The sequence below is a fragment of the Lagopus leucura genome, unplaced genomic scaffold (assembly GCF_019238085.1).
Source record: "Lagopus leucura isolate 7727_CA_CO unplaced genomic scaffold, USGS_WTPT01 Super-Scaffold_100009, whole genome shotgun sequence".
Lineage (NCBI taxonomy): Eukaryota > Metazoa > Chordata > Aves > Galliformes > Phasianidae > Lagopus > Lagopus leucura.
The window spans coordinates 27,044,725-27,058,235 of record NW_024962266.1 but is presented as its reverse complement, the minus strand read 5'-3'; the positions used below and the strand labels follow the sequence as shown (position 1 = coordinate 27,058,235).

At 51.3% G+C, this 13,511-nt stretch overlaps 2 protein-coding genes and 1 long non-coding RNA gene across 6 annotated transcripts in view; all 3 read right to left on the bottom strand.

Moving 5' to 3' along the window:
• The window catches only part of ALG6 (ALG6 alpha-1,3-glucosyltransferase), a 20,650-nt gene extending 14,674 nt beyond the window's left edge, over positions 1–5,976 (bottom strand). Inside the window, exons 1-3 of one of the 4 annotated variants that reach the window (XM_042874166.1) lie at positions 5,909–5,976; positions 3,996–4,106; positions 645–729 (exon numbers count right to left, since the gene is read on the bottom strand). In XM_042874166.1, coding sequence (XP_042730100.1) covers positions 645–729; positions 3,996–4,077 — 167 coding nt within the window. In that variant the 5' untranslated portion in view covers positions 4,078–4,106; positions 5,909–5,976. Of the gene's footprint in view, positions 1–644; positions 730–3,995; positions 4,107–4,377; positions 4,396–5,370; positions 5,521–5,695; positions 5,801–5,908 lie in introns of those variants that run through there. The other 3 variants (XM_042874165.1, XM_042874164.1, XM_042874167.1) reach the window with 3 other exon arrangements.
• A 1,722-nt stretch (positions 5,977–7,698) lies between these two features.
• LOC122181397 lies at positions 7,699–10,447 on the bottom strand. Its single transcript, XR_006179414.1, has 3 exons — positions 10,164–10,447; positions 8,879–9,172; positions 7,699–8,699 (listed from the first exon to the last, which is right to left on the bottom strand). It is a non-coding gene; the product is annotated as an uncharacterized LOC122181397 (long non-coding RNA).
• Positions 10,448–11,598: 1,151 nt separating this feature from the next.
• On the bottom strand, positions 11,599–13,246 carry FOXD3 (forkhead box D3). The gene has a single exon (XM_042873851.1). It carries the CDS (start codon positions 13,202–13,204, stop codon positions 12,017–12,019), a length of 1,188 nt encoding a protein of 395 aa, XP_042729785.1. The 5' UTR covers positions 13,205–13,246; the 3' UTR covers positions 11,599–12,016.
• Positions 13,247–13,511: the final 265 nt, after the last annotated feature.

Below are 13,511 nucleotides of genomic sequence, written 5' to 3'. Positions count from 1 at the left end.
GCAACCCAGCCTGCAACCCAGCCTGCAACCCAGCCTGCAACCCAGCCCTGGGAACACCCAGAAATAACGACTGCTGTAACTCTGAACTTTGAGTACATGCAGTTCTGCTTGCAGAGCGGATCAAAGCTGCCAACTCCATTATTACATCTCTCCATTATCCCAGCTCTGGCATAATGAGAGGCTCAGGCGTCCCAGAAAGAGGAAAATAAAATGATAATACAGGCTCTATATTGCGAATCCCACAGTCACGTGCAAAGTTCCATACAGCAACAAGCTTTTAGGACTGTCCCTGCATATTTACAGAAATAGAGTTGAATTCATCTTCTATTCTGTAGTGTTCAGTTCAAAACAATGTTGGAGTTTCACAGCAATGAATATCACCAGTCAGAATATCCTCCAGAAAGCTAATATCTAGCAAGCCAAACTTCCATATTTTGGCTTGCTTATTTTGTGAAGAAAACAGTATTTCAGCCTAAGAACTGGGTGATATTATGCCACTAGAAAAGTATTTTTAGACTAGTTCTGAGAACAGCAAAAGATACGGCAGACATGACAGATGAAGGTACATTTAATGAGGTGTAAAACAAAGTTTCACTCCATTTACCCCTTGGTAACCTGAGCTATAACATAACAGCACTACGTACCACTGCCTGATGGGTAAGTTGTAAGTAACTTCTTGCCAGTGTCTCTGAGCTTCATAGTCTCCATACATAGGTGGTTTTCCTGCACCTAAAAATAAATAAATAAAAATGATTACAGTATTTATGAATTTATTCCGTTTACACATGTCTAGAGGAAAAGCAAACTGCATTTGCATATTCTTACAACACTAATTTTATTCTCCACTCTCCTATTACATTTGAGAAGAAAAAGAGACCTAATCTGTTCCACAGTCTAACAATTAGAAAAAAAGCTTCACGTGTTCCTTTGGCTTTCTGGCTATATCCGTGATGAGCATTTATCAAGATATCCCAGTGTGAAGAACAGCTTTCTCATCTGACACAAAAAAATCACTACCAAGTACAGATGAGAAACGTGGCACTTTCTCTGCAATAAGAAAACATCCATAGCAGCCATCTTACGCCCATTTTGTACCAACTACATTTCCTCCGTAAGCAACCATAGACAAGGCTTTAGCCTTGGTACCTCGCCATTGCTTTCGTAATTAACAACCAGCCTTATTTTAAATTCACTTAGAAGCAGCACCTCCCAAAACCCCCCCAGTTCCTCTCCCTTTCCCCTATTACATTGTTTGTGATGCTACCAAAAAAATCACATATGCTGTTCCTTACCTCATGATTCTTAGTTAACACAAACCACTTATTAGATCAGCACACAGAAATTGGCTCTTAGAATATTTTTTCCATACAAAACTTCTAACTAACTGTTCCATTTTGGTTTGCAGGAATTCTCTCTCACACTTTCCAAACGAGTGATTGTTAGATAGCAATTTGCAAAGCAAATTATGTTCAAAGATACTTTTCACACACGCGCACATAAAACTCTCAGGAAATCAAGAGCTTTCCTCCCATGGAAAAAAGCTTTATCAGTGCAAATACTTCAGCTGCCCACTCAGCAACGATTCCTTAACATCAGCCTAACTCTGGTAATGGCAGAACGTTAAGCATCTTGTATCACTGTTTATTTACTTCTATTAACCTCTGCTTACTGAGAACAGAAACTGGACTGACTGTACTTCCATTAAAATATCGACACTAAACAGACAAAATTTAAGAGTTTCTTTACAACACAGGAAAACTACCCATCGTTTTTCCCCATGATCCAAGTCTGTGGGAGCCACACAAGCTCAGATATCTTCTGCTTATTTCTGAGTAGTAGAGAGAATAAATCTCCACTAACTTAGTCCTGAGCAGGAGACAGATTATTTCCACTATATGACACATGCAACTAGAAGTTTCCTGAATCAGGGAGCTCACTGACCAACAGGACTCCTTTCTGGAGCTAAAATCTACAAGAACCTTTCACAGCATTTCTAAAATAGAAAAAATGTGTTGCCCAGATTTTCGAGTCTATGTAGCACACATACACAGACAGTTTCCCTTCTCCAGGAAAAAAAGATATACACGCAAAGAAATTAGTTCATTTCAGAATGAAGTGAAATGCTTTTAATTTACAGTGGTCTTAATCAGTTCTGTTATTAACAGAAAGCAAGCTGTTAAAGGTCTGATGCTGCCTCTCAACATGAGTATCTAGCTTCTACTCATTTAGCATGAGCTTTGTAACTGCATGAAAATCTCAGATACACAAAGCTTAATTTTTCTCAGTAATTATACAAGACAGCTATTCTAAGGTCATCATAATTAGTAACCACTCAAAACCAGGCATCAGTTATCTGTTTTATCCCCATCGTGACCCTAATTCTAGCCAGAGATCCAAAACCATGCTAAATAGCGAGCAGCAACAGAATGGAAATGGAAGCACAATCCAACAGAGCCCAGTAGAAGAGGGCAGAATGATCCTCCCTCCATCTGGTCAGCCATGCGACGCAAGGGTTCCGAGTGTGCTGAATCAGCACTTCAAGCAGAGCCTGCCTCTGAGCACAAGGACTGCTGCTAATCTTTCTCAATTATATTGCACTCAGTGACAGAGAGCAAAAAGGGACCGCGTCAGTTTAGACATCATCCTGGCCCATTTCTTTCCTGCCCCCACTAATTCAAGGTTTATTTTGTGTGAAGGAAATCAAAGCAGGGTGATGGGAGGGAGGAATTCTAGCATGCTTCTGTATTTGACAGCTCCAACATTCACATTAATTTTCTCCCCCTAGACAACGTTGAAAGTTAAACAAGCGCTTTGATAATTTGCTGGATTGGACTGGATTCAGATTTTCCTATTGCAAAAGAAGTTATATGGTCACTGTGTATGAAATAAGTGTGTGCATACAGACACATGAAAAAATAGAGAAAAACGTGTTTTTTAATTCAGCCACTATTTTAAGACTCTCAGAACCTGGGTTGGTTTGCAATTCTTTTCAACTCGGAAGAATCCAGTCAGTAATGAAAACATGCACAGCACAACAGAAATTTACTGTCACTCAGCAACACCGAGATTGCCTCTCTGCACACGGACGGGCAGAAGAGAGCCTGCATCACAGACCTTTTACGAGGGCATTTTCAGAAAGCAAATTAAAAATAACTATGTAACAAGTCACACCTGCAATTTATCTTCAAGCAAATCCCTTCATGTAAGTAAAACTCAGGAGTCACCAGTTCAAAAATCACTTTGAATGTTACTGAACAGCTCAGGGGTGAAGTTCCCAATTGCCTTAACAGCAAACTAGAATTTGACTGAGCTTGTGATTCTTTTAGCTGATGGGGACTGAACATAACGAGGCATTTAAAAATACAAACCCGCAGAGAGATCTTTGTGCACGTGTATGCACAGCGCTGAATGCCGCCAAGAGGTTCAAAAAAACTTGCCAGCTCTTTGCAAGCATTAGGAGATGGGGAGGAGAAATACTCATCTATTAAAAGAATATAGCTCTAGTTCATGTTGTAAACAACCTTAAGTAAGTATAGCTACGGGACACAGCGCAATCACTCACTTTGTGTCACCTTTATACCATCTTCATTATCACCAGCACAGTTTTATCTAAATATAAGTTAAGGTTACATCTGTTCCAGAACTTAAAGGACAAGATTAAACAAATTTATGGCTGAACTGTAGTAATACACTGCAACTACAGGAGTGACAAAGGCATAGGAGGGGACAGCCGGCCATTCCTTTGCTGCTCCCAAAGCATTAGTGACCCTCCCTGCACCCCCCACGCAGCTGGGATATGTATCATTCTGCTTATTCTTACCAAAGCAGCCAAGCTATTACACCAGCCTTAGGCAAATAGGTCCTAAGCCACAGCAATACTAGAGGTAGCACACTGCTTCCTACTTATTATTTCCTACCCAAGTTTACTTTAATTTACCACAAGCTCCATTATTCACCTTCAAATGGTTGTGCTACAGACTGTGAACAAGAATTACCTGAATAAGAACCAAGCGATACAGTCCAGCGTACAGTAAGTGCCAGTAAAACAGTAATTGTCATTAAGCTCCACTTCTCCATAGCTTCTCTTTGTAACAAGCCAAAGGTACCTGAAAAAACAAACAAACAAAAAAACACATAGCTACAGCACCATCTGGTTTTGTTTCTTAGCCATTTAATGGCACTACTAACAAGTTCTCCTAATTCTGAGCTAGGAGATCTGGCAACCACATAAAAACAGTAATAGGAGAGTAGAAGACTTCAAATTACTTTGAAGAACTCAGCTATCAGATTAAATCTATTCTGTACATACATGTATGTAATTAAGCTTCACCTTAATAAGTTCTGCACAATCTGTTATACACACAAAGCATGTTTCACCTGGGACAACAGAAAGTTAAGTATCTTCAATAGTCCATGAACTGGTATTTGTGCCTGAAAGAGGAAAGCACCTTCAAAGAAACGTGTATACAATCCTAGATCAATAAAGTAGGGGGAAAAAAGGACTAAATGTTGTTAACAAGCACACAGTTTAAAGCAGTGAATATATGGTATTAAGTTAATGTCAATTTCTGGAGTAAAAACAGCATAGCTGAGTTATGGAAAATGGAGGTCTAGTAGAAAATTCTCTGCTGGCTTAAAGTTATTCCAAAATCATACAAACAGAAATGTTGACTCTGCTACGTGCATCAATCTTGGAAAATGGCAATGTTGCCCTATTAAAAAAAAAAAAAAAAAGCATCAATGGAAAATGCAAAATTTGCCTCAGAAGAGTCAAAACTAAAGTTCAGCCTCTCAGAAAGAGAAAAGAACTAAAATAAAAGAAACTGTTCTAAAGTTGACAGTGAAAATAACAGTACATCTATTGGGTGTCCTTCAGCTGTACCAGCAGCACCATCCCCTCATGTCAGTGAGGCACTGTGGAGCAGAGGACAGCTGGGCACAGCTGCCAGGGCCTCTCCTTGCTAAAGAGGTGACAGCCAGCTCAAATGAGTGCAATATAGTTGACAATACCAGAAAAAAGGCACTACCAGGCTGTCTCACTAACAGGAAAGCAACATCACAAGACGTGTCCTGCTCAAACTAAATTCATACTTATCACTTGTGGAAAGCTGGGACCCCCCAGCACGGAGGGGAAATAAAAGTTCTTTGAGCAATACAGGTCTGTGACAGCAGCAGGTCCCCATCTATAGGCTGAAATGTGAACGCTGATCTTTGTGCACATCCTTTGCTACACCTTGCTGGAACAGCACAGCCATGCTGATCTGAACACTAAATGCTGCAACCCTATGCACGTTTCATCATCAGCCAACTCTGACGGTCCTTATAATATCCTTCCCTGCCTCCTCTTCCCCTTCAGTAATTATCCCATACCTCAAGAAGCCAACGCTGTGCTTTAACCAGGTGGCAAAGCAGGGATCTTTAACCGCTGCTACTCCACAGAGCCCAGCGCTCAGGGAGGTTCCAGGAGGCGGCCTCAGCTCCAGCTTTGCCCCCTGCCTTTGGAGCAGCACCTGAGGGCGCCTGGAAACAAAACAGCGCCTTTAGGCACAAAAAAATCCCTGTCATCGGGGCAAGGAGCCGGCGGCCCTTCAGGCGGTAATAGGGGAGATGCCGCCGCACGGCTCAGCAGCGCCCTTCGCCCCTCAGGAACGTGCATCAAGCTGAGAATTCCTCTGCTTTCAGCGACACCGCTTACCCAAAGGCCCACCGGGTTCCCTTCTCCCTGTCAGGCGTTCAGCTCTGACACATTCATTCCTCGCACCCGCCCCGCATCGCCACGCTCCTCCTCAGCCGACACGCGGGCACGGATCGCAGCGCTGACCCTGCCCTGCCCTGTCCTTCCCGCCGCCCGTCCCGTCCCGCCGAGCCCTGAGGTGAGCGGCGCGCGCCTCCCCGCTTCCCGCCTTACTGGACACAACGGCCGCGCGCGCGCGCTTCCGCGTTCGAAAACGCTTCCGGCCTCCTCCAGGCCCTAAGGCGGCGAGGGGGGGCGCAGTGCGCATGCGCTTGAGCCTGGCGCCTGCGCAGCTCGGGTCGCGGTGTTGGCGCTGAGGTGGCCGTGGGCCGCTGTGGGGCTGTGAGCGGCTGCGGGGGGGGGGGGGGTGCACGGAAGCGGTTTTTTTTTTTTTTGACAAATTATTATGATTCTTTTCTTGTTACAGAAGGGAAGTGGCAGCAGGAGGGTTTGTTCTTCGCAGAGCCGGAGCTCGGGAAGCAGCTGTCAGCGGCTGTGTGTGGAAACAGGACCTGAGGAGCGGCCTGGTCAGCAGCTGCTGCTGTACTACCTTCTGCTGTGGGCTCCGTGATCCTCATGGAGGCCTTGGCAGAGTGCATGCTCAGCCTGATCAATCCCACATCAGCTTCCTACGTCCCTTATCAGTATTAGGAAGTCTCTGTTGTTCAGAGCTTCCTCTTATGGCACTTCTCTCAGGGTAGGGTGTGCAATTTAATAGAAAACGGGTTATTTCTGTAAATAAGAGCACATGCTGTGGTTCTCATGGCCAAACCTTCCCGATCAGTTGCCAGCAGGACTGTCCTTGGGCTGGGATCCAAGGGCTAAAAGGTTGGAAGGGGCTGGAATAGGATAGAGTAGGAATAGAATGGAATGGAATAGAATGGAATAGAGTGGAATAAAATAGAAGGTAGGATAGGATAGAGTGGAATAGAGTAGAATAGAATCATAGAATGGCCTGGGTTGAAAAGGACCACAGTGTTCATCTGGTTCCAACCCTTTCTATGTGCATGGTCACTAACCAGCAGACCAGGCTGCCCAGAGCGACATCCAGCCTGGCCTTGAATGACTCCAGGGATGGGGAAATAGAACAGAGCAGTCTGAAGAAATCTACAGCGATTCTGACCACCCGACCTCTTAAGGGCTGACCAACATGTAAAGCACGAGCCCAACCCATTTAAACCATTTCATTACAGGTTTCAACCCAACCACTGAAAGGTGGAAGTGTATGATAAAAAAGGATCTGATCTCATGTCATAGAATGAACATTAAAGTAACAAGATTCCACGAAGATACAATTCTGCTTTTTTTTTTTTTTTTAAGCATGCGTGAGTTCTTTCCAAAATGCACCAACAGTACATGCATACTTGTGTTTAAATACATTTAGTATTGAGTACCACCAGAGATGGCTTTTTCCCCTTGAAGGTTTTCCAATGCAGTAACACACATTTCCATAATCCCGACTGTTTGCAAACAGAGCACAAATGACGTGGAGATGGCAGAGCTGCTTCCACCTGCAGCAATGGCAGCATCCCCAGCAATTGAATGCCACCCCAAACAGGCAGGTACGGGGGGACAGGGAGCTCGTGGCCTCACACAGGTGCACACAGCAGTCTGCCCTGACGTGTGTCTGGAGCCATAAACCTCATGAAAATGATAGATTACATTTATTACATTTATTTTAATCTACCTGCGAGTAGCTGCTGAATTAAACCTAGCGCGAGAAATGAATCAGATCCTAAGGGGCGTCTGGGGGCTGATAGATCCGTAAAATAAACATAATCCCAACATCGAATCGATTACGAAGAAGGTGAGAAGAAGGCAGGGATGGGAGCAGACGCTTCCAGGTATGAGCTGCGGTCGCTCGGCCCTGCAGCTCCCTCCTTACGGCCGTTCGGATTCGGGCGCCGGGCTGCGTCTCCTCGCCCCCCCCCGGGGCTCCCCGGCCCCGCACCGTGCAGCCCCTCCCCCGCCGGCTTCCAGCCCGGCCGCACATCCGAGTGCATTATTTCAATTAGCCGAGCGCTCTTTGTTGCAAGGTGAAATCGTTCGCTCTCCGGGAAAGGTTTTTTTATTGAATGCCTTCTAAATACTTGCATTGGTCACGTTGTCTGGAATTGAGTCTCTGTCACTAGTATTTCTGCGGTGACTTTGACCAGATCAATGACTGGAAAAGGCATTAAGGACACGTTGATACGAGCGGAGCTCGGGTTCGGTTCTCAGTAGTAAAGAGAAACCGATAATGAGCAGACAAACGGCTTTCCTTAACCCTTCGCGCTCTCGGGAGGCTCCGGCGAGTTTGCCGGGCTCTTCACGCCATCCCTTTGGGTGATGGAAAACCGAACGCGGGTAAGGCAAATTCCTTCCGGCTGCCCCAGAAATCCGGGGCGAAAGGCGGTCGGAATAACGAGAAAGTCGCTCCCAGGGCCGGTGGCAGCGGGAACGGGCGGTTCGCGGCTGCGAGAAGTTGTTCCCAGCTCCGCCCGGCGGGCACCGCGTGAGCCCCGATCCTCGCCCATCCTGATTCCCTAGCAAGAGCAGAAGGACACATGCTTGCAAACACCAAACCAACCTGCGGGAAGACGGATTTTGTTATTATTTTCCCCCGAAACGCCAGCACCTCATGAAAGTCGGCAGAGGCAGGCTGAGATTTGCTCTGTTCCCCGATGCCCACGGGATTCCCGGACCCGAGAGGGGACGGCGATGGCATTTGGCTTTTGGCTTTTTGTCTTTGGGCCATTGGCGCTTTGCCCCGGGGACGTGGGGGTCTCACCCAGCCTCCAGCTCGAGAGCGCTCTCGTTTTGCGATCTTGGTAAAGTCGTACATCCCCGGCTCGCTCACCGAGCCCTTCCTTACTGCTTACCGAACTCGGCGTTACCGAATCCCTCATTACCGAAGTTGTCTTAGTTAATAAAATAGAGGAAATGCCACATTTTCAATGGGAAGGGAAGGTTCTACCTTCCTCACCTATTTTTAGGAAAAAAAAAAAAAAAAGAAAAGAAAAGAAAAAAAAGAAAAAAGCGAGATCAGTATGGAGATTGCGTTTCCAAGGACCTCGCCACTATTAAATAGACTGTTAAGTGCGTTTTATGGCTGCGGCGTCTGCTCCCTGCTCAGTCCGGGCGACGCGCTGAGTTCATCCCTACCTGCTACATTGAACACTCACTGCCGCTCACGCTTTCCGCGGGCGTCACACCTCTGCTTTGTATCTTTTAAGTCCAAAACGCTTCGTGGTTAGGACCGGGAACGCTTCGCTCTGACCCCGGGATGCGCCATGTCCCCCGGCGATCCGCGCTCCGCTACAGCCCGCTCCCAACGCGCATCTTCCGCACCCCCACCGCGGGATCCCATTGCCGCGGCCCCAAAGGAGGGAGGAAAACACTCCTCGCCCTTAGGGCGCGTTTTCCCCGGGTGGGAGATCCCCGCTCTGGAATATCGCTCTGCAATAAAGAAACATTTGGAAATAACCACAAAAGGGGGGTTTTCCCGATTTATTTTTTTTTAATGCTCGGCACCCGTAAACCTTAAGCCCCGAGGGAATGGCCCCGACGGATCCGTCCTTTCCCGTTCCCGGGCGATGCGGGCTTCGGGGGTGCGGGACTAAACCTCATTGCACCTTTCTCTGAGCGGGGCCTCGCAGTTGTCATAAATAATCGCAGGGGTCGGGGCTGGGGGGGCTCTGAGTAAACTCTCCGTGCTGCGGAGTGCGGTCATTTTCCCAGTGCTTAGGATCTAGTTACTTTCAATGCACCCCAGAGACCAACATGACACGTCTTATACTAATAGGCATCTGTCAGCGGCCGCGTCAAGTTTGGCCATATGCGTCGGACGGTTTGGGGAATGGAAAAGGGAGAGGACGGGGAAAAAAAATAAAGTAAAAAAAGAAAAAGGGGAAAAGAGACATAAAAAATAAAAGAGGAGGAGGTGGGAAAGAGGGAAAAATAACGAATAGTAATGGGGGGGAGAAGAGAAAAGGGGAAAAAAGAGAAAGGGAAAAAAGAGGAGAAAGGGAGGGGAAAGGAAAGAAAAAAAAAAGGCAAAGGGATATAAAGAGGGGAAAGAAAAAGAGGAAAAGAAGAGAAAGGGAGGAAAAGAGAAATGGGAAAAGAAGAGAAAGGGGAAAAGAAGGGAAAGGGGGAAAAAGGAAAAGAAAAAAAATGAAAAAGGAAAGAAAAAAGGGGGGAAAAAAAAGGGGAAAAAAAAAAAAAACAAAACCCACAACGGGGGAAAAGAAGAAAGAAAGAAAAAAGATGAAGAGAAAGAAAAAGCCGTTCTGTGTCGGTGTCGGATCGCCGCCCGATGCTGGCTCGGGTTCCCCCCCTCCCCGCCGCCTGCCCGGTACCGCGGCGATGCCGCCCCCCCCGGGGGTCCCGCTTTCGGTCCCCGCGCCCCCTGCAGCCCCGCGGCGGCACTGCAGCCCCCAGCCCTCACCTGCCCGCCGGGCCCCGCGTCCCGGGGCTGCCCCTCTCCCGGCCGCGGCCGCTCCGGAGCCGCTCCGCCGTTGTCCTCCAGTGGGGAAAAGGCGGCGAGAAGGGGAGGGAGGGCCGCGGGGCCGGGCCGGGACGCCTCCGGTTCGGCCGAGCGGCACATGCCGAGCCCGAGGTATCGCCGCTACGCGCGGAAATATGAGCGAGTCATTTTCTAAGCAACAAAAGGCTCAGCCGTGGAATGAACCCGTTACCCGGCGGCTCCGGGAAGCCCGGGCTCAGCAGCTTCTGGAGCCTACAAGTGAACGCAGGCCGGGGCTCCTTCCTCTATTTATTATTTATCCCGGGGTGGGGGACACACTACAAATAGCCGCCGGTGCGAAGCCCTGGGCCGCGCAGAGCAGCGCTGCTCCGCACCGAAAGCGCTCTGTGCGCTTCCTACTGCGCTCTGCTCCGTCCCCGCAGTTCTCAGCCCCGTTCCCGCAGCGCTCAGCCCCGTTCCCGCAGCCGTTCCCGCAGCGCTGCCGCCACAGCCGGAACGTTCCCGAGTGGCGGAGCCGCGCGGTGTGTTTCGGAGGGGATGTGCGGAGGTGCGAAGGTTGACTTCGGGGAGAAATAACACGTACAGCCCCGCGGCAGAGCCGAGGACACTTGGCTTTTGTTTTGAGCTGCGACCCCGCTCCTCCCGCGCTCCCCGTCCCGAAACGAACACCGCGGATTTATCGGGGCGGAAAATGAACGCGGCCAAAACGAAACTCGCGACGGCCAAAGCAGCGCTGACCGAATCCGGCTCTGAACACCGCCGTGATTTCAGCCACAAAAACCGCACAAGAAATGTCGTGGGTTTTTGTTTTTGTTTTTGGTTTTGGCTTTTTTTTTCTTCCATCCCGCGGCCGCCCCTTCGGAACGAACTAAAAAAGGCCGTTCCCGTTCCGCGGAGCCGCTCCCCGGCACTCGGCGCTGCAAACGAAAGCTCGGCGCCGTGCCGCCGCTCCGCGATGCCGTCCTCCCGCAATGGAAACCGCGGACTCTCGGATCGCCCCAAGCTTTCCTGAGAGCCATTTCGCTCAGAAACAGCCGCCAAAGCCGCACCGCAGCGCTCCGGTTGGGGAAGGAAAGGGGGACGGTCCGGCGCAGCGCGTTGGGCTTCGGCTAATCCCTACAATTAGGGGATAAAAAAAATAATAATAATCAAAATAATAGCAATAATAATAAATAACAATAATACAAACAAAACCACAACGAAGCGCGGATCGGATCCCTCAGATCTGCCCGGGGATCGGAGTTCGGGTTTGTTAGGAAGCGATTGGAAAGGAGCGGGGGGCAGAACCGGACCGGCTGCGCGCTGCTCGCGGAGGTTGCGCGGACATTACGCGCAGAGCGGCGGCTCCGGAGCGCAGCGCAGTGCCGCGGTGTCGGCGCGCACACGCACACGGGCGGAGCGTTTGAAAAATTTATTTACAAAGTTGTGTACAACACGAAGGGATAACATTTAGAATACATATATTCATTCATATATAAACAGACTTCTATAATAGAACGACAGCGTTTTCCTCCTTTTTTTTTTCCTCCGAAATTCTTTTTTTTTTTCGTTGTTGTTCGTTCGTTTAATATTTTAAATTTCCCCCGCTTATTATTAATATTTTTATACATTTTTTTTTTCCCCGTTCGTTCGCTTATTTCGGATAAAACCGCTCGGAGCGCTGGAACCTTCAAAAAAAGCGAAAGCCCTCCCGGCTCCTAAACGCGACCGTCACTTCGCCTCTGTTAGAAAAATAAAAACCCCGAAAGCGACCTCCGCCGTTTCCCAGAGATACGTCCGGGGGGTCACCGTGCCGGGGGTCACCGCTCCGGGGGTCACTGCGCCGGCCACTTGGCCTGCACGGCGGCGGGGGGCTGCAGGAACTGCCCCGCGATGATGTTGGTAGGCACGCTGAGGATGGGCGCGATGGCCGCGGTGGTCCTGGCTAGCGCCAGCGGCTGGTGGGCCACCAGGCCCGACTGCACGGTGACGGGCGGCCGCAGGAAAGTCTGCGCGCTGGGCGCCGAGCTGGCGGCGGGGCCGCCGATGATGTTCTCGATGCTGAACGACGGGCGGCTGCTGGGCTCGGATTTCACGATGGAGCCCGCCGCCCCCAAACTGCTGAGCTGCAGTTGCAGGCTGGGCCCGAGCTGCGCGTTGAAGGCTTTGCGGCTCAGCTCGCCCGACGGCAGCAGCGGCACCGCGGGCGGCAGCATGGGCCCGACGGGCGGGATGTAGGGGTACTGCAGAGCGGCGGGGTGCGGGTAGGCGCCGGGGGGCAGCCCGTAGGGGCGGCCGTAGGGCCCGGCCAGCCCGTAGGCGCCGAAGCCCTGCATCATGAGCGCCGTCTGGTCCCGCAGGTGCTCCTGCTGGTGCCGCTTGAAGCGCTTCCTCCGCCGCAGGAAGCTGCCGTTGTCGAACATGTCCTCGGACTGCGGGTCCAGCGTCCAGTAGTTGCCCTTGCCCGGGTTGCCGGGCTCGCGGGGGATCTTCACGAAGCAGTCGTTGAGCGAGAGGTTGTGGCGGATGCTGTTCTGCCAGGCGGGGAACTTCTCCCGGTAGTAGGGGAAGCGGTTGCTGATGAACTCGCATATGCCGCTGAGCGTCAGCTTCTTCTGCGGGCTCTGCAGGATGGCCATGGTGATGAGCGCGATGTACGAGTAGGGCGGCTTCACCAGGCTGCTCTTCGGCTTGCTCTGCCCCGCTGCCGCCGCCGCCGCCGCTCCCCCGCCGCTCGCCCCCTCCTCGCCGCCGCCGCCGCCGCCGCCCCCTCTGCCGCCCTCGGGGCCCGCCGGGGCCGGGCTGCCGCTGCCGCTGCTGCCGCTCTCGCCGCCCGCTCCCGGCTCGCCGGGCTCCGCCGCCTCGTCCAGCGGCAGCCGCGGCAGCGCGGCGGGGCTGCGGGCCTCGCCGTCCCCGTCCTTGCCCGGCGCGTCGTCTCCCTCGCCCACCACGTCGATATCCACGTCCTCGGCCGCCAGCGCGGTCTGGCCGGACATATCGCTGCCGCCGCCCGATAGAGTCATCCCCGCTCCGCGGGCCGCCCCCGCGCCCCTCTCCCCCAGCGCGGGGCCGCTACACCCGCGCGGCTCCGCTGCCGCCCGCGGCGCCGTCCCCGCGGGGCATGGGGGGGCCGCGCCCGCTCCGCTCCCGGGGATCCCCCCCGGTCACCTCCGGCTGCGCGCCCCGCTCCGGCCGCCGGGCATCGGGGCTCGGGCGGCGCCGCTGCCTCCCGCCCGCCGCCCGCGGGGCCCCTCCGCTCCACCGCTCCGCGCCCGCGGGCCCCTCCGCCGCCGCGCACCGCTCCGCCGTTCGCTCCTCGCTTCGCGTGCT